Source organism: Archocentrus centrarchus, chromosome 10 (assembly GCF_007364275.1).
Source record: "Archocentrus centrarchus isolate MPI-CPG fArcCen1 chromosome 10, fArcCen1, whole genome shotgun sequence".
NCBI classification, from domain to species: domain Eukaryota; kingdom Metazoa; phylum Chordata; class Actinopteri; order Cichliformes; family Cichlidae; genus Archocentrus; species Archocentrus centrarchus.
The window spans coordinates 34979827-35000423 of NC_044355.1; the positions used below are offsets into that span (position 1 = coordinate 34979827).

General features: G+C 40.4%; 1 protein-coding gene across 1 annotated transcript; it reads left to right on the plus strand.

The window, feature by feature from the left end:
* Positions 1-5422: 5422 nt before the first annotated feature.
* Positions 5423-20131, plus strand: atoh8 (atonal bHLH transcription factor 8). Its single transcript, XM_030740269.1, has 4 exons — positions 5423-7330; positions 8797-8952; positions 13664-13855; positions 19363-20131. The coding sequence occupies exons 1-4, from the start codon at positions 6683-6685 to the stop codon at positions 19387-19389; spliced, it is 1023 nt and encodes a 340-aa protein (XP_030596129.1). The 5' UTR covers positions 5423-6682; the 3' UTR covers positions 19390-20131.
* The last annotated feature ends 466 nt before the right edge of the window (positions 20132-20597 follow it).

Consider the following 20597-nt stretch of genomic DNA (forward strand, 5'->3'; position numbering starts at 1 on the left):
ACATTAACTGGCTTCTTTCAGTTTGGAGGAGGACTGGCTCTATTCTGAGCCCCTCCTGAATGGCTGCACTCCTCACCCTATCTTTAAGGGAGAGGGCAGCCACTCTCCCTTAGAGAAACTCACTACAGAAACAGTAACAAAGGCCAGCCGTGGCAAAGTCCAACGCCCACAGGAAAGGAATCTAACTTACGGCCGGCAATATGGATCAAGCTCTTGCTGCGGTTGTACAGGTAGTGAATGGCCAACAACAACGGGCTAGACATCCCATACTCCAGCAGTACCCCCCACAAGATACCCTGAGGGATGCGATCAAATGCCCAACCAGTCTACATTTGTTTTGTGGATTCACACACACTCGAATATCTCGAGAGGATAAAGAGCTGGTCCAGCCTTGCACGACCAGAACAAAAACTCGCACTGTTCCTCTTGAATTTAAGGTTTGACTAAGGGATGGACCCTCCTATCCAGCACCCTGACATAGACCTTACTGGGGAGGCTGCGGAGTGTGATCCCCGATTGCTGGAGCACACCCTCCAGTCCCCCTTCTTAAAAATGGGAACCACCACCCCAGTCTGCTGTCATCTCATTGAATAGGTGTGTCAGTGAATACAGCCCTACAACATCCAGAGCCTTTGGGAACTCAGGGCAAATCTCCAGGGGCCCTGCCACCACAGGGTTGTTTTAACCACCTCATTGACCTTACCCCTATTGATGAGCGAGTTGTCCCCCTCATCTCCAGATTCTGCTTTCACTCCAGAAGGCCTATCCGTGGGATTAAGGAGGTCCTCAAAGTATTCCTTCCACTCCCAGCTATAGCCTCAGTCTAAGTCAACAGCATCCCACCCGCACTACAAACTGTGTTGGTAGTGCACTGCTTTCCCCTCCTGATTCGCCTGATGGTTTGCCAGAATTGCTTTGAGGCCATCCAAAAGTCTTTTTCCATGGCCCTGCTGAACTCCTCCCACACCCGAGTTTTTGCTTCGGCCACCTCCCCAGCTGTATTCTGCTTGTGTTGGTGTTAAACTAGCATTAAACAGGTGTAGCACAGGTTCGACATAGGACAGGGTCACATACGCTTCTCCTCAGAGTATCAGTGAAGTCCTGAAGGGGTTTTGGAGCTTTCTGAACTGCCTCCAGGATCTATATGTCTTGCCAGGTGAGGACAACAGGCCTGATTTTCACGTCAGCAGACAAGACTTTAGAAAGAGGTCTTTCCTGCTCCAGAACATTTTCACTGTTATGCAGATGATACCCAGCTTTATCTATCCATGAAGCCACATGACACACATCAATTAGTTAAACTGCAGGAATGTCTTAAAGACATAAAGGCCTGGATGACCTCTAATTTCCTGCTTCTAAATTCAGATAAAAGTGAAGTTCTTGTACTCGGCCCCACAAATTTTAGAAACATGGTGTCGAACCAGATACTTACTCTGGATGGCATTACCTTGGCCTCCAGTAACACTGTGAGAAATCTTGGAGTCATTTTTGACCAGGATATGTCCTTCAATGCACATATTAAACAAATATGTAGGACTGCTTTTTTGCATTTGCGCAATTTGAGTGATGCTGAAAAGCTAATTCATGCATTTATTACTTCTAGGCTGGACTATTGTAATTCATTATAATCAGACTGTCCTAAAAGCTCCCTGAAAAGTCTTCAGCTGATACAGCTACGGTACTGACAGGAACTAGAAAGAGAGAGCAGATTTCTCCCATATTGGCTTCTCTTCATTGGGTCCTTGTTAAATCTAAAATAGAATTTAAAATTCTTCTCTCCTACAAGGTCTTGAATAATCAGTCCCCATCTTATCGTAGAGACTTCATAGTGCAATAGCACCCCAATAGAGCCCTTCGCTCTCAGACTGCTGGCTTACTTGTGGTTCCTAGGACACTTAAGAGTAGAATGGGAGGCAGAGCCTTCAGCTTTCAGGCGCCTCTTCTGTGGAACCAGCTCGCAGTTTGGATTTGGGGGACAGACACACTCTCTATTTTTAAGATTAGGCTTAAAACTTTCCTTTTCAATAAAGCTTATAGTTAGGGCTGGACCAGGTGACCCTGAACCATCCCTTAGTTATGCTGCTATAGGCCTAGGCTGCTGAAGGGTTCCCATAATGCACTGTTTCTTCTTATTCACGTCTTTGTACTCTGTTTATAGAAAGATTTAATCATTAGTTATTACAGTGTATCACAAAAGTGAGTACACCCCTCACATGTCTGCATATATTTAAGTATATCTTTTCATGGGACAACACTGACAAAATGACACTTTGACACAATGAAAAGTGGTCTGTGTGCAGACTCCCTGAGCCTGGTTCTGCCAGAGGTTTCTTCCTGTTAAAAGGACATTTTTCCTTCCCACTGTCTCCAAATGCTTGCTCATGGGGGTTGTTTTGACTGTTCAGTTTTCTCTGTAATTATTGTTGGGTCTTTACCTTACAATGTAAAGAACTTTGAGGCAACTGTTTGTTGTGATTTGGCGCTATATAAATAAAATAGAATTAAATTAAATTTAATTATATCTTGCTTAGATTCAACAATCTAAGCTATCGGATTTTGAAGAGGCCAGGAATGTGTGCACTTGTGTAATTGAAGCAAATGAAAGTAAAAGTGTCATCTCTGGTCTTTGCCTTGGATGACAGAACTGACAGCTATTATTTTAATCACCCTGTCTCAGATCTTTTGACTCTTAAGTATCACAAAATAATATGGTAAGATCTATCCCAGCTGACATAGGGCAAAAGGCAGGGTACACCCTCTACAGGTCACCAGCCTGTCACAGGGCCAACACAGAGAGACAGATTAACCTAACCCCAGTAACTGCATGTTTTTGGACTGTGGGAGTATTTCTTCCCAGAGGAAAGAACATGCAAACTCCACACAGCGAGAGGTCTGCGCCAAAGTGGAATTGAACCCAGACCGTCTAGATGTGAAGCAGCAGTGCTAACCACCATGCCGCCATGTGTGCACTAATTTAAACAAATGAACTTAAATGAACTTAAACCAATAGCGTCATCTCTAGTCTTTTGCTTGGCAGAGGGCAGCAATGTACATATGTATATGTATATATATACATAAAAGCTTTTAACCTCGGTACTCACACACTGTCCAACACATATATGAAGTATATGAAGGGACACTGCAGTGAAATGGAGACTTGAACCTCCAAGTGTGCACCTGTTGAAGGTAACATGCTAAACCTGCAGACTTTTAAATAATTATTAAATGACCTTTGTGCAAGCACTCACACTTAGAAAGTTCCCGTTAGCAGCGGAAGGCTCCAGTCTGTCTCTCTAACCAATCCTTACATCCAGTGACGTGCGGTGAGGTTTGTGACGGGTGAGGCACTGACTCATCTGGAGTCAAATGTTCACATGTATAAACCCAAAATAGAAGCTTATATTTCAATTTTAATTATGCTAATGATAATTATACTAATAATTAATCAGCTCCATACTGTTCAACAATGACTGCAAGTAAAACAAAATATTTAATGTAAGGTCAAACTGTGGGGGGGGGATCTCTTTTTAAATAAATAAAAAGGGGCAGCACTACCCCCTATCGGTGCGACACGGTACTTTCTGCCTCACACTGTGTGTTTTCACGTGCATTTATGACCGATCACAAAGAATAAACATGTCACACACATTCATTCAATATATTAGACAGACTGTGGAGCCATACCTGTCAAGTCATTATATGACGTCATCACCCAATTTGCATAATTGTTCATTTGGATGTACTGTAGTTGCAATCGAGGCTGCAGAAGAGAGGAGAAACATCTTTGAAGAGACAAAAAGTGAAGAAAAAACACCATAAATATGTTTAGAACTACAAATAAACTTCATGAAATAACTTAATAACTTTAATGCCTTTCCTAGACCCACATTACATAGATCAGTCCCGTATTGTTTGATGTGAGAATATCAAATTTAATGAAAACATTGTGGGGTGAGACTGCCAGCTACATTCAACCCTCCTCCTTTATCTGGGCCACTGTTGCCAACTTGTGTAAGAAAACTCGCTGTCGGCTCTCAAAGGTTGATAAAGGCCGAAGCGAGGACCGGGGATGGGAGCGGAGGGAGCGGGTGGGCAGGCTCGCTATTTAAGTGAGGTTCGGGGGTTGGAGGGTGGAGAAGTGAGGTCTGGGCCAAAGCGTACGAAGGGACACAGTAAGAAGGCTTTATGTACACAGAACCCAGTGACAGCGGAAGATTTCGCTGTATCGCTTTATGGGCCAAAAAACGCTAAGCTGGCAATACTGAGCCCAATTGAGGTCCAGTTGTTTTTACGAGGTTGTCGGCACTAACCTAGTGATAGTGACAATTCAGTTTGGAGCGGCACAGGAATGCTTTAAAAAAATTGAAAATATGGGAAAATAAAAATACGGGATGACGCCGGGACAGAGGGGTAAAATACGGGAATTTCCCGGCCAAAACGGGAGACTAGACAGGTATGTGTGGAACATCAGCATGTGTAGCACATGTGTAATCCAATATGTATATTGGCGATATAAAGAGAGACAGCAAAGGACATGCGCCAACCGCCTGCTTCATTTATTGTATGTGACACAGCGCCACCAGAGGTGAGGCACGGCACTGCACTGGCTCACCCCGCATTTCTTCCATGTGTTTGAACAGGCGATGCGTAAATTCCGCGATTTTAACCATTAAAGTGATGAAATAATTCAGAAAACAGTTTTATAAAATAATTTTATAGAACAGTCAACTGCTCAAATGTATTTTCTCTTATCATTGTTAGTATTTTACTTGACATGATGACAGGCGAGGCAGTGCCTCACCTGCCTCGCCTGACTGCACGTCACTGCTAATGTGGTAGTTCATCCCACAGCTATCAGGAAAAGAAATGCCGTGAAGAGATGGAACTGAAAAGAGTGGAATCACCATTTTTAAATTGATAAATAAGTCAGTATTCGTAATTCGATTGTAACATCTATTCTTCCAGTATAAGTTTATAAAGAGATAAAAAATTAATACTGAGCAGAAGTGAGTTCAGTTTATTGGTGTGGCCCTTTGCAACAGTCCACTCAGTTTCTCATGTGGCTCCTTTGGGAAAATTAATTTTGAGCCGTCTCAGTTGTATTACAGGTATACTGAATTACAGCGCAGAGTTTGGGATTTACTGTGATTTATTCAGTTACATGTCAGCACACTTGCCTAAGCTTGTGAGTCTCTTATACTTGCCAACATATGGCGCTGTTGATCTGCTTCATAGCGGATGTTCTGCAACGTTGAAATAGCTGCAAATACTCTAAGTTATAGTTTTAAAAAACGACTCGGAAACCAGTGCACAAATCTATTCTCACGTGTGTGTGTGTGTGTGTGTGTGTGTGTGTGTGTGTGTTTTTTGGGGGGGGGGGGGGGGGGGGGGGGTCCAGCCAGTCAGACGCCAGCGAGTAGAATTGGAGGAGGTTGTGTTTGTGTTTTCAGTGAAGCAGAGGGACACTGAGGACCAGACCCGATCTGCGATGACAACTGAGAGAATACAGCCAGTTAACTAGCTCACAATTATTAATACCGGGATACCAGGTCATTTATCGAAGTCACTGCCTCGTGTTAAGACAGCGCACCGAGTTCCAAATATCCTGCTCACATCTCCGCGCGGCACCGGAGCTTTCCTCAGTAAGGGCCCAGAACTTTGCCGAGGGATGCATCGTTAACGGGGGTATCACGGCAACTGCTGCTGACACTCCTTCGGGGAAGGTTGGTGCGTTTGGAAAGTACAGCGTAACTCTGCAAAGGAATTTCGTCTGTGTATTATGTTGACACGCTGAGCATGTAAAGGTTTTTCAAAATTCTGCGACTGTGATCCAATGAAACTCTATCCATGCAAAGTGTAAAACAGTGACTATCGTCGCTATTCTACATATCACGAGTAGCAAGTGTGACTGCATATAGGATTGTGATTCTGCTCCTGAAGAGCTGCTGTCTTGTTCATGTGCTGTTCTCATTTTTATGTCCAGCAGTTGCACTCCAGCATATCTGTGCTCGGTGTGTGTATCAGTGTGGGTTATTCACGGTGCTGCTATGCAGACTGACTGGAGCCACGCTCAGACAGTTCCACTGTAACCCCAATTCTGAGGCGAAGGCCTGGACTGCATTCACAGAAAGAAACCTTTACAGCAGGGGATGAGTACTCTGCACTTCTCAATCCAGAGGGACAACTTGTGCTGAGCAGCAGATGTTACACAGCTTTATGTACTAACGTGGATTATTCAGGATGCTGCTGTGCAGACAGAGCGGAGCCACAGAAAACTTGTTGATAAAATTGAAGTAACACATGATTATGCAGCTACCCATGCAGTGAAATAGCATTTGTTACACAGTTATAAGCTGAGGCTTTGTCTGCTATTTTTGTTATTGTTGGTGTGGATAGTATATTCCTGGATGAAACATTGGGACTAGGACCAAAAGTTGTGTCTGAAACCCAAATGTACCCTTTGTCTTTTTTGTGCAGTAGCGAAGTACATTCTTCCAGGAGATGAAGGTTTAGAAAGCTGGTGGTCACTCTTACATAGTGAATGAACTGAAACATTTTATTGAACTTTTTTAAGATTTTGTAGTTAATATACATTTCCAAATATATTTTTTTGTGTGTTGAACTTAGATTTTTGTTAAAAATTTATTTGACTTTATCTATTAGTTACCATAACTGTGGCAAAATGAAGAATCCTCTTCCTCTGAGTAATACCTGGAACAGACCTGTTAACAAAAATCCAGTACTGATCTCTCTGCCGAGCACTAACAAGAAGTTCAAGAGGAAGTCCCGTGAACCTAAAAGGTTTTTCACTGGCCCTGAGCCTGAGAGGATGAAAACCTGCCAAGTTGATGTGTCTGATGTAGACTGGGTAGATGACACCCATACAGAGTCACAGAATGTCCACAAGTTGGCTCCACTCCAGAGACACCTGATGATGTCACAGGAGGCAATGGCCAGTACTACAGGGTTTCTGTCAGGATTTAAAGAAGATAGCATGGCTACAGCTCAGAGTGGTGCCATAGACATGAGAATTGGCAGTGATGTGCCTGCTGCTCCTTCCAAAGTTTCCCAGGTACCCGCCTCCCCATTCTCTAACCCAGAGATCTCCCATTGGCCCACCTCGATCTCCCAGCCTCTGTCCAGCAGACTAAAACTGGGCCTCCACTCCATATTCCCTCTTTCAACATCAACCTGCAACAGCCACTCAGCCAGCCACCAGGCCCTTTCCTTGGAACTTTCTCCAGGCCAGTCTGCAGCTCTGTCTATCCCCAGAGTCTCCCAGTCCTCTGAGTCCTCCGAACACATGGATCCCCAAGTCGAATCACATAAGGTGAATATGTAATATATATACAGTCATGTGCAAAAGAAAGTATGCTGTCTTTAAAAAAGTTTTATGTACCAGGACATCTGGTCCTTAGTAGGTTCTAAAATTATGTTTTTGTTTTTTTTGGCAAAAATGAAGCCAAAATGCAGAAACAGTGTGTGGAAAAACTAAGTACACCTTACTGCTTCTATAGGGTGCTTTAAGGGGGTAAGTAGCAGACAGGTGATAATCAAATACACTTGATTGGTCATCAGCAAGTGTGAGCACCTCTACAAAAGTAGTTTTGGCAGCTTGGTGGTCTGGAGCACAGGAGTGTATAAACACAATGCTAAGAAGGAAGGACATTAGCAGTGCATTAAAGATTAAATTATTGCTACCCATTATTCTGGGCAGGGTCATAAGGCCATTTCCAAACAATTTGTCCATCATTCTACAGTGAGAAGGATTATTCACAAGTGGAAAACATTAAGACATTTCCCAGTCTTCATAGGAGTGGACATCCTAGCAAATTCATCCCAAGGTCACACCATGCAGTGCTCAGAGAAACTGCAAAAAAAACCCTAAGAGCTCACAATTTACTGGCCTCATTTAGCGTATTAAATGTTAAAATTCGCAATTGGAAAAGACTGAACAACTATGGCTTGTTTGCTAGGTTTGCCAGGAGAAAGGCTCTTCTTCCTAAAAAGAACATGGCAGCACAGATCTGTATCGGAACAAACCCCAAGACTGGACCTGGGCACCTTCTTGTCATTGCATCGGCCCTGAACTCTGTACACCAAAGTGTTCTAGAGTTTAACGTGAGGTCAATCTGTCCAATAACTAAAGCTTGGCCCAAATTGGGTCATGCAGCAAGGATAATCATCCTAAGAACATAAGAAAGACTACAGTCTTGGCCAAAAGTTTTGGCAATGGCACAGATTTTGGTTCATACACATTGCCATTTCAGTTTTTATTTAGTTCTTCATTATGTTCCTTTTACATAATGAAGAACAATAAGTATTTCATAAGTTTAAAATACTTTTATTGACAAATAAAGAAATCAGAATTTAGTTGTGACAGTGGTACTACTGCCATGACTGTGCAACAGAATGGCTGAAAAGTGAAAAGAATCAAGGTGTTGCAATAGTCCAGTCAAAGTCCAGACCTCAACCTAACTGAAATTCTGTGGTGGGACCTCAGGAGAGCTGTGCATAAACAAATGCCTGCAAAGCTCAATGAAATTAAGCTACCTTGTAAAGAAGAGTGGGGGGTGTACTTACTTTTTCACACTTGTGCATTTTGGCTTATTTTTAGTTAAATAAATAATGACAGTGTTACTCATGTGTTCTGAGGTTGTATTTAAATAATTTTAGAATTTACAAACTTACTAGAGGGCAAATTCAATAATAGTGTGCTAGTGTGTACTTCAGTGAAATAGAAAAACACATGTTTCACCAGTTCACCAATCAGAGCCTCTTTTCTTCTGCTCACAGGAGTCTCCCAGGAAGCGGGTTGGGTTGAGTGCTGATGGACCCGGGCGTCTTCCAGAAGTTAAAGCCATCCAGCAGACCAGGAGGCTGCTAGCTAATGCCAGGGAGAGGACCCGTGTCCATACCATTAGCGCTGCATTTGAGGCTCTAAGGAAGCAGGTCAGGCTTCCACTTTACAGTGTACAAGCACAGATATATGTTTATGAGAACTGGATGGGGTGAGTCTCTCTCACGTTAGAAGAGAGTCTTGGTGGTCACCCCATCCAATTTCTTTTTTGTGTAGTTTGTCAGTCATTTTGTAAAGGCTGTGTTTATCTTACACCACACAACCTTGTAAATATTGTTTAAAAAGATTCAACATTGGCAAATGAATCAAAATTTAATTAATCATCAGTTCTACATCATTCAAATTACAGTGAATTAAAGCACTGAAGTGTACTCAGTGCTGCTAAAGGTAAAATCAAAGTAAAACCAAAAATATTCCCAATTAAGAGCAGAAAAAACCTGGAATGATTTAAGTTCACAAGTCAACCATGAAAGAAAAAAAGTATTGCTGCCCAAAAAGAAAGAGTTATGTTCTCTTCTCACACAGACTCTTTGTAGTTTCCAAATATAATTTTGGTTTTCAAATTAGATTTTTGGTGAAATGTATTTTACTTTATCTATTAATTAATGTAACTGCTGCAAAATGAAGAATCTTCCTCCTCTGATTAATACCTGGAATAGATCTCAACAGAAAAGTGACAAAGATTCAGTACAGATCTCTCTGCCGAGCACTAACAAGAAGCTCAAAAAGAAGTCCTGTGAGCCTAAAAGGTTTTTCACTGGCCCTGAGCCTGAAAGCCTGCTCAGTGTGTCTGATGTAGACTGGGTAGATGACACCCATACGGAGTGTCCACAAGCTGGCTCCACACCAGAGACATCTGATGATAAGAGAGTGAATAATCCCCCTACCATCCTACCCACTCTTCTGAAGATTTCATCAGTCCCTTAAATTGTAAGAGGGGAAGTTCTGAAATAATTAAGAATACAGTTTACTTTTACAGGAACTTAATATTAATGGAATTAATGGAGATAATTAATGGATAAATCATGCAGAAGGGATTCACCACTACCAGGTCTACGAGCATTTGGACTGTGGTTTTTCCAGTACACTTAACCCTTACTAGCGTATTCATACTGAAATTCACATCTTTGGACAATGTAGAATCTTCAGTTAGCCTAACATGCATGTTTTTGGAATATAGAAAGAGAAAAGTACACAGACACAGGAGGAAACAAAGAAAGGCTCCTGCTTACCAGGACTCGCAAATCCAGAACCACTGGCCTGCCCATTTTTAGTACTGTATGCTTCTTCAAAACAGTCCACTACAAGCATGGTTCATAGACTGCATATAAAAGAAGCCTGTAAACTCCAGGTCTGAAACACAGAAATGCCTTCAGCCTGCACGCTTTCCGATGGGTAGCAGAGGGCGGCCTCAGGTTGCACAAAGAACATTCTATCTCAGACCAATGCTGAAAATGTAGTTTATAATTTGTTACTTCTAGGTTTGACTATTATGAAATTCCTTATTATCAGGTTTTTTAAAATCATCCCTGGAAAGCCTTCAGTTGATCCAAAACACCATGGCAAGACTACTAAGATGGGCTAGAAAGAAAAAAACAGATTTTTCTTATATTGTGTTCTTTTCATTGGCTCCGTTTACTCTAGAATGGCATAGAATGGACCAGCATTTATGTAGTGCTTTTCTAATTTTACTGCCCACTCAAAGCATTTTACCTCATATCCATGGCCAATATGGAATCACCAATTAACCTAGCGTAGAGTGGGAGGAAGTTTAATTCAATTCAATTTAGTTTTACTTATATAGCACCAAATCACATTAAGGCAAGCATTTGAACAGTCGTATTTCTGTCATTCACAGTGTCATTTAAGGCATTATAAAACCTTACACTGTGATCACTACACTCATCAAAGATTCCTTTTTGATGGACTTTTTGGGGACTTTCTATGATGCAGTGAGCATTTTTACAAGACAATTAACTCTTTACACTCCTAGTGCATCTATGTGCTGCATGCCATTAACTTTAGCTTCTTTTTCTCATGTTTGTTGTTTGGCCCACTCTTCTTTACAAGGTTGCTTCAGTTCATTGAGGTTTTTGGGCATTCATTTATAGACAGCTCTCTTAATTAAGGTCCATTTCAATTAGGTTGAGGTCTGGTCTGGCCATTGCAACACCCTTATTCTTTTTTTCCCCAAGTGAACCATCTTTACTTATTTGCTTGGATTCATTGTCCTCTTGCATAATCCAATTTGGGCCAAGCTTTAGTTATCGGATAGATGACTGTGAGTAGAATAATTTGGTATACAGAGGAGATCATGGTCGATTCAGTGACTGCAAGGCGCCCAGGTTCTGTGGCTGCAAAATCATCACCCCTCCATCACTGTGCTTGATAGTTTGTATGAGGTGTTTTTGTTGATATGCTGTTTGGTTTTCTCCAGATGTGACTCTCTGCATTACAGCCTGACATCTCTACTTTGGTCTCATCTGTCCAAAGGACATTGTTCAAGAAGTCTTTTAGTTTGTTCAGATGTCACTTTGCAAACCTAGGCCACGCTGCCATGATCTTTTTAGAGAGAAAAGGCTTTCTCCAAGCAACCCTTCCAAACAAGTTTTTATGGAAACTGTATAGCATAGCTTCTATGTACAACCAAGTTCTTCTTTTTAAGATAGGTTCTAAGGTAGTCAGACTTCCTGAAGATCAGTTAATCAAGAACATTTGATTAGCAGTACCTGGCTGCTACTTACTCCCTCTTAATTCCTGTGGAAGCAGTAAGGGTGTATTTAGTTTTTCCATACACTTCTGCATTTTGGCAGTACAGGAACAGGCTCTAAGAAGAAGATCGATAGAGGCTGCGGTCTACCACACCAGGCAAGACCTCAGGTGCAGGCTGTGCAGAGATGCTCCTGAGATGATCCAACTCAGTGGCTGGAAATACAGGAACATCTGTGCCAAGTATGGCCTGGAAGTCCCGGGGTCAAAATGGGATTCACCCCCAACGGTGGTTGAGAATGACCATGCTGAGATCATGTGGGACTTCCAGATACAAACAAACTGGTGATGGTGGTGGTGGACAAGCAGAGGAAGAAGGCCATAGTGATAGATGCAGCTGTGATGGTCCTGGTCCTTTTGCCCAGTGTTCTTATGTTTTTATCTCATTATTTTTGTGATCCTTGGTTTTTGGTTTCTTGTCCTTTGTTTCCATTTGAGTATATTTAATCATGTTTTCCGTACTGCTCCTTAGTTCAGTTCCTCCTTCTGTGTTTGTGCATGTGTCTTGGTTCTTTGTGTTTACGTTCATTCTTATGCCTGCCTCCTGTGCCAACTCTGCGTTCTTGTTTCTATGTTTCCTGTTTTACTTTTTCAGACTTGGTGTCTTGTTCTCTCTGTTTAGTTTTGCTTCTGGTCTCGTTTCTGTGATTATGTTCAGATGTGCGTCCCCACCTGTTGCCTGTTTCCTGATTATCCCTCCGTGCATTTATTGTCTCAGTTTTCCTGTGTCCTTTGTCATGTCGTTGCTGTCAGCTCTCCATGCTGTGTGTTTGTCTCTGATGTTCTCCCCCAAATTAATTCTCTCAGTGTATTTAGTTCCTGGTCTGCTCCTTGTTTATAATTTAGTTTCCCGCAATAAAGCTGTGCTTCTGAGTTTATGTCCCGTTTCCGGAGCCTGCATTTTGGGGGTCCTATCCTGCCTGCTACACATTGTGTTCTGACAGTAGCAATACCAAGGGATAGCAACATTAGTAAGAAGGAACATGAGAAGCTTGAGAAATACCAAGAGCTGAGAGAAGAGCTACAGAGGATGTGGAAGGTGAAGGTAACATTTTTTTGTCGTGGTAATCGGAAAATTGTGGCAAACTAGGAGACTGTCTCCAGCAAATTCCAGGGAAGATATCCATGATCTCAGCAAATATACAAAATGAACAAAGAAACAACAAAATCTAACACAAAACCAAAACAAAAAAAATCAGTGTGATGCCAAAATGCACTGATGGGAGTCAATGTATTAACTGATATAAAAAAAGAGAGCCAGTTTATTTCAGCAGTTACCAGCATTCTACCAAGAGCTGCTCAAATTAGCAGGTCCAAACTGAACAGACCCAATGAGAAGTAATGCACTAGCAACAATAATTACAAAGTGTAAGCCCATGCTGAAAACAGCATAGCAATTCAGATAAATGAGAGGAGACTAACAAGGTGTTTGCAACCAACTTTGAATATGTGATGGGTGAATTCCTTAATATGTGGACCATGATTTATCTGCTGTTGTCATAATATGCCCTGTTTTCTTTTTTGTAGCAGCTTCCAGAATTTTAGATAAATTGTATGAAGTATAACGAAGTCCTTTAAACGTTCTTCAAGAACAGATTGATATTTTGCTGTCTTTTGAAGGTCCCACAGTATGCTATTTTGATCAATAAATGGACTAGTATATCTTAAAAAAGAATATCGTGAAAAGGTTGTTTTTGTAATTTAATTCAAAAGTGTAAACTTTCATATATTCTATATCAATACATAAAGTGAAATATTTCAAGGCTGTTTTCTTTTTAGTTTGATAAAGCTCTTAGATATATGTGCAATATTTGAACAGACAGTGTTTTAATCATTGATTAGGTTGAGCTCAGTTTTTGAGTATCTCCTTACTTTTAGACTAGCTGACTTGCTTGATTTTTTTGTTTTCTCTTTTTCTGTCATTTAAATGACTAGTAAATTAGTACAGGGAACATCCCTAGTAAAGAAAAAGAAAATGCCTTTATTCATTTTCCTTTTTTTTTTTCTTTCTCCAACCAACTGACCGTTCTCTAGGTTCCATGTTACTCATATGGCCAGAAGCTCTCCAAACTGGCTATATTACGTATAGCCTGCAATTACATCCTGTCTCTGGCTCAGTTAGCTGAGCTGGACTACAGTTCAGATCACAGCAGTCTGAACTTCTCTCAGTGTGTCGAACAGTGCACAAGGACCCTGCAGGCTGAGGGAAGGAGCAAGAAGAGGAAGGTGAGGTGGCATTCATTTTCCATATAACATACATTGTCAATTACTAAATGAGGCCTTTATCATTCATGGTCTTGAATAATCGGGTTCCATAATATCTTAAAGATCTCATGTTATCGCAGTAGAGCACTTTGCTCTTAAACTGCAGGCTTACTGGGACAGAATGCAAGCATTTGCGAGTCTCAGAAACCCATATTTTAATCACAATAGAATGTAGAAAACATATTAAATGTTTAAACTGAGAAAATGTACCACTTTAAGAAAAATGTTTGCTTTGAATTTGATGGCAGCAACACATCTCAAAAATGTTGGAAGGGGCCATATATACCACTGTTTAATATCTCATCACAACAACAGTCCGTAAACATCTGGGAATTGAGGAGACTAGCTGCTGGACATTTTAGGGGGGTGTCCCATTCTTGTTGGATATAGGATTCTACTTGCTCAACAGTCCTGGGTCTTCCTTGTTGTATTTCTGTCAAAGTTCAGCACCCAGATTCTTCTACTATGAAAAGCCATGCTGTTTTAACAACTTCATTATGCAGTTCCACATTGTCTTGTTGAAATATGGAAGGCCTTCCATAAAAAAAATTGTTTGGATGTGAGCATATGTTGCTCTGAAACCAATATATACACCTTTCAGGATTGATCGTGCCTTTCCAGATGTGCAAGCTGCCAATTCCATAGTCACTAATACACCCCATACTGTTTGTGCTTATAAGGATGGATCCACCATCCATGTTTTCCAAAAAGAATTTCAAATTTCAATTCATCTGACCATTTTGCTTCTGTCCATTTTAAATAAGCTCTGGCCCAGAGAAGACAGCAACCTTTCTGGATCATGATAGAGCCTTTATGGATGGCACAGTGAACAGTGTTTACAGTGATTTCTGGAAGCTTTCCATGCAGTGATTTCCATGGCAGAAACATGTCAATTATTAATGCAGTGCCACCTGAGAGCCTGAAAATCATGGGCATCCAATATTGATTTTCAGCCTTGTCCCTGGCTCACAGAAATGTCTCCAGATTCTTGGAATATTATTTAGATAATGACATATTCACATATACAACAAAGGTTTTTGCAATTTTATGGAACATTATTCTGAAATTTTACACAATTTGTAGATGCAATTTGGATACAGATTGGTGAGCCTCTGGCCATCTTTACTTTTGAGAAACGCTGCCTTTTTTTAAAAAATACCCAATCATGTTACTTATCTGTTGCCAATTAACCTAATTAGTTGCTAAATGTTCCTGCAGCTGTTTCTTTTTAGTACCACTTACTTTGCCAACATGCTGCTCCCATCAAATTCAAAATGAGCTAATATTTATAATAAAATAGTACATTTCCATGACAGAAACATTTGAAAACATTTGATGTTTTATGTAAACTATGGGATTATGAGATTTGCAAATTATAGCATTCTGTTTTAATATACATTTTAGTGTTCCAACAGACTTCAGCTCTCAGGCTCCTCTCCTGTGGAGCTAGCTGCCAGATTGGATTCAGGTGACAGACAAAACCTTTTCAACACCTTTTCTGCATCAAGACTTTATTTTTTGATAAAACTTATAGTTAGGCCTGGATCAGGTGATCCTTAACCATCCCTTGGTTATGCTCCTATGGGTTATCTTCCAATAATATACTGAGAATTTCTTCTCCACCCACCTCTTTTCATCCCTCAGGTCTTCTCTCCTCCATAGTTTGTGTTTTGTCCTGTCTCCATAGGATAGGATCTATGCCATGCTATATCTTAAGACTATAAATTAAAAAGCTTGTGTGTTTTAGAAAAGTTTGATTTGTGTGGTATGGAAACAAATTTCTGCATGCAACAAACAGCCTGCAGGTTCTGTCTGGCAGCCCTAAAAACTTAATGCAATACTTTTGTTAAGCCACTTGAATTAACGCTGAAAGCTTGCACTTCCACATCTTAATTGTTTGATCCAAAATTTACTGTGGTGGTGTATAGATGCAAAGTTACACAATGCGTGTGTAGTAGGGTTACAGCTACGGCTGACGAAGTACACTTGGAGGCAGGAATTCTCTTAACCTGATGTGCAATTTATTTACAGGTGCTGATAACAAGGCAGATCAGATGATATGTGATATGACCAACAAGAGATGCAAAAACTATACAAAAACCAACTTAAAACTGTTCAAAAGAACCAAAGAAAACTCAAAAATCAACTAAGCCAAAAAACAAAACAAAGGCTAGGCTGTTGGGCACTAGTCAACACTCTAGGCCGGCAATGCCTCCCTCACTTCCCCTCAGGAGCATCAACCCAGGCTTATTAAACTTAAGCCCCTCCCCAAAATAAACCAGGCAAGCATTTATCAATTAACTTACATAATTAGATATTTTTACACCAAGAGCAAAACAACATTCTATTTACCACTTCTGAAGTTTTTACACAAGACCACAAATACACCAGTTTGTTTAATGTGTTTAAAAGACTACTTGAAAAGAGTGATCAATTCCCCACTTAGTGATGGATGTGGTGATGCAACATACAAGGGATCTCACTTTCTGAAATGTGTTGCTCGAATCAAATTAAAAGGTAGCAAATATTTTTCAACCCTTTAAAATCAAATTGTCACCTTGCTAAAATAATAATCTGTCATTTTTTATCATGTTTTTCAGAGAAACGAAAGAACTGAAACCAAAAACTAGATGATTTAAGCAAAAATATAACTTTCATTAAAAATTTGCTTAGGCCATTATTTTAACAAGGTGACAAAATGTAAGCTTTGAATTGTTTGCAAGTTATTGCCTTCTTTGTTAATTTACATTTTGCACAGCGTTACACATTTTACTAAACTTTGTAGGAGAATGGCACACCTATATGGTTTTGAAGGAGATGGGACAAACTTAGTATGTAATGATGAAAAGATTTTCAGTTGTGATACGTACACGGTGTACTCTCATTTCTTCACTTCACACTAATCGAGACATATTGCTCTTTTAGATGTAAACGAGCTTAGAGCTTTTTCCCTGCTGGCTAGCTGTTCTGCTCTGTGTGTGCGTGTGTGCGTACATGTGAGTGTTCTATAAACCCCAGACACCAGATGTTTAGAGCGAAGGGGAAGTGAAGCTGGCGCCATGAAGGGCAGAGGGCAGTGAGAAGGCACGCGAACTGAAACCACACACACACACACACACACACACACACACACACACTTGGCGCATTCCCCAGCAGTCTAACACACTCTCTAACACATTCCCCTACTCTGCCTCTCCAGGCCATCTGCTCAACATACTTTGAAACAAGGAGGGGAAAAAACACAGTCATCAGCTTGTCAGACAGCAGCAGCTGGTGGAAAGATGGTGTGTGTGTGTGTGTGTGTGTGTGTGTGTGTGTGTGTGTGTGTGTGTGTGTGTGTGTGTGTGTGTGTGTGTGTGTGTGTAAGCTATTTTCTCAGAGCCACTGAGTCTGTATACACGTTTAGCAGGAAAAAAGACCTTGTTTCATTGTGCTTTTGCACCACTTTGGCCCAAAGGTCACACATACCACGGGACAAATAATAGATGTGATCCTTACTGAACAAAAAAACATGTCTGTGTTTTACACAGTTACATGGAAATCTCAGAGCTCAGCTATTTCAAATATATTATGTCAACAACCTACCTCTCATGCCAATCCTAAATTTTCAATTGGCAGCGACAGCTACTCATTTAGTGGCAGTAGCAGTATTGGGAGGCAAAACAGCCTTTTCTGGTTATATAATCCCTGAACATATCTCCATTCTGTATCTTTCACATAAAGCTGGTGACAGTGTTAGTCAGAGCCTGATAAAGGATTTTTAAGACTGATATTGATCTTTGGTGATTTGTAAATCTCTAAGAACAAATATTCTGTAAATATTCTGATGTATTGGCAAATGTTTTTTCGTTAGGGAAATTTTATGGTGTTCCAAACACATGCTGCCAAAAGAATAAATTCAGAGCCATTAAAGAACACTGAAAGCACTCAGTGAGCACATCCTCAACCAAAGCAACCTCTTCCAATGTTTAAGCCTTTGTACCTGCACCAGGCTGTATCCATTATATAAAAAGGCATCAGCAACAATTTCTAAGAATACAAAATATTGTGCATTCACTGAAGCAGCCACTATGTACTACTACGACTAACATTGGTTATATATTGTTACCCTGCCGCTGGAGCGGTGAACAGGGTAGTGTTTCTGGTATGTTTGTTAACAAAACTCCCTCAAAACTACCAGATTCATATCAAATTTGCACAAAAAGTGCAATGTTTGCCGTAATTGGGTCACGTTTTCAAATTGTGAAAGATCTGGCGTGTCTAAATGACATTGTTGATTTAAGATGACGTAGCACCGTGAGTCTCCCGCCACAGACAAGTACGCAAGTTTGTACTTGTGTACTTGACAAGTATGCACTTTCCAAGGATGCAGCGTGAGAATTTTTCAGTTGTAATACCAGCATACTTGATGACATCACAGTTTAGCTCTGTGTTTTTGCGGTCTTCCAGCTTAAATGTACTGTGATTAATACTTAAAATGCCCAGATTTTAAAACTTCAAAATCTCTCTATATGTTTACACAGCTCATGCTGCTAACTGAACAAAAACAAACAGATCAGATGTTAAAATGACTCCAAACACTTACACAGACAAATGGCATTTAGAATAGAGTTGAATAAATATTAAAAACATAATAATACAATCTACAATAATGAGAACATGAGTTATTGAAAAACATCTATATTCTCCTGCATCCATTTGTAGGATAAGATGTCAAAAAAATTAGACTAAAAGTGATGACATCCAGGAAGTCAGTTTTTATGAATGAAAAGATAAAATAAAATATGTCTAAATTCTACATCTTTTCAGTGTTTTCTTTACATGTAATTATTGTTATGGGTTTGAGTTACATTGTAATAGGCATAGGCTGCTGGGGGGGTTCCCATGATGCGCTGAGCGTTTCTTCTTCATTCACCTCTTTTCACTCTGTTTATACCCCACTCTGCATTTAATCATTGGTTATTATTAATCTCTGGTTTGCTTCCATAGTCTGTCATTTGTCCCATCTCTCTCCCCTCAGCCCCAACCGATTGCAGCCGATGACTGCCCCTCCCTGAGCCTGGTTCTGCTGGAGGTTTCTTCCTGTTAAAAGGGAGTTTTTCCTTCCCACTGTCACCAAGTGCTGCTCATAGGGGGTCGTTTTGACTGTTGGGTTTTCTCTGTATTTACTGTATGGTCTTTACGTTATAATATAAAGTGCTTTGAGGCTACCGTTTGTTGTGGTTTGGCGCTATAAAAATAAAACTGAATTGAATTGATCTAGTTCCACGGTACCCCAGTACCACAGATCCAGTTCTATTCAAAATCAAATGGATTGGTTGTTTCAATTGAAATCAAAATGAATTGAATCCTTATCACATATTTCCTCACCCTATGCTTTCTCAAATAACAGAAATTAAATGCATGTCTCTTTGTCAAGAATGTTTTTGTTCCTTTATTAAATTGAAATGCTTTTGTTTTGTTGACAGGTTGGAAGAATGCCAGAGGATGTATGATGTTTTCAGACTGCTGTTACCAGAATCGTCCCTTCTTATGATCATACAACCAGCCTCAGGCTACATTCTATTGTTAGACTGTGTTGAATAAAAAAAATAAAAAGGCATTCAGTTTTCATGGGAAACAATAACATTTACTGCAAAAACAAATGGCATTTTAAAAATAATGACCTTATGTAATCCAAACAGAATTCAGATTTCCTGAGAAATGGCTGATTGAGTGTTTTCTTGGTGTTATACCTGTATCACATATATCACATGCTTGGAAGGTCTAATAACTAGCAGTTATGATGATAATGATGATGTTAGTGAGGATGAGCAAGATTATAATTAATAATAGATAGTATTAGCAAAAGATTTGGCTTGCACAACAATGGTCAAGTCTGTGTATCAAGTTTGGAGCATTACATGCTCAAATTCCAAAATGGATATGGCAATTCAGTTCTGACTATACCATGGGTGCAGCGTGCAACATATTCTGTTCCAAGTCAGGCTACAGTACTAACATCATGTTCCATACCAAACTCTTCTACGGTGGAAAGAAGCACAGGATCACTGCAGAGATTTTTCACCGAATGACAAGCACTATCAGGAGACAGCTGTTGTGATTTGGTGCTGTATAAATCTATATAAATAAAGTTGAATAATGTGTGTTTAAAACAGTGAAAATGTTCGTTCTAACATGGACTTACTTGACATGGCAGTTACCCAATTATTTTCCCAATAAATATGTTAGAGTTGACAATGTTTACATGAAGCTGGATTTTTTTTCTACACTTCTCTCTGAGGAACATTCTGGTATTCATTGTGTGTGTGTTCTATTTTTCTCTTTAAGAACCATTACTATGAATCTTGATTTCTTGTATTAGTTCAACATTCATGTGAACCATGCTAAAATTAAGGTACAAATCCATATGAGAATTAAAGCCGCAAGCGGTGATGTTTGGGCCCTTGCACCCAGTGCGAGTCGAGCCATTCTGCTCTCGGAGGCTGGTGCGGTCGCAAACGTCACGGGCTCACCTGGATGCTGTCAGTCCACTAGGCTACACCGTACCCACTAATTACATGTCATGATGCTGCATGTAATACCTGCACCCATCAATGACAACGTAATGTTCATGGGATGATTATCAGTATACTGCTGATTTCCTGTCCCCACTAGGTAGTGTTCTGAGTGTGATGCAAAGCTGGTAGATGGGTGTGTCAAT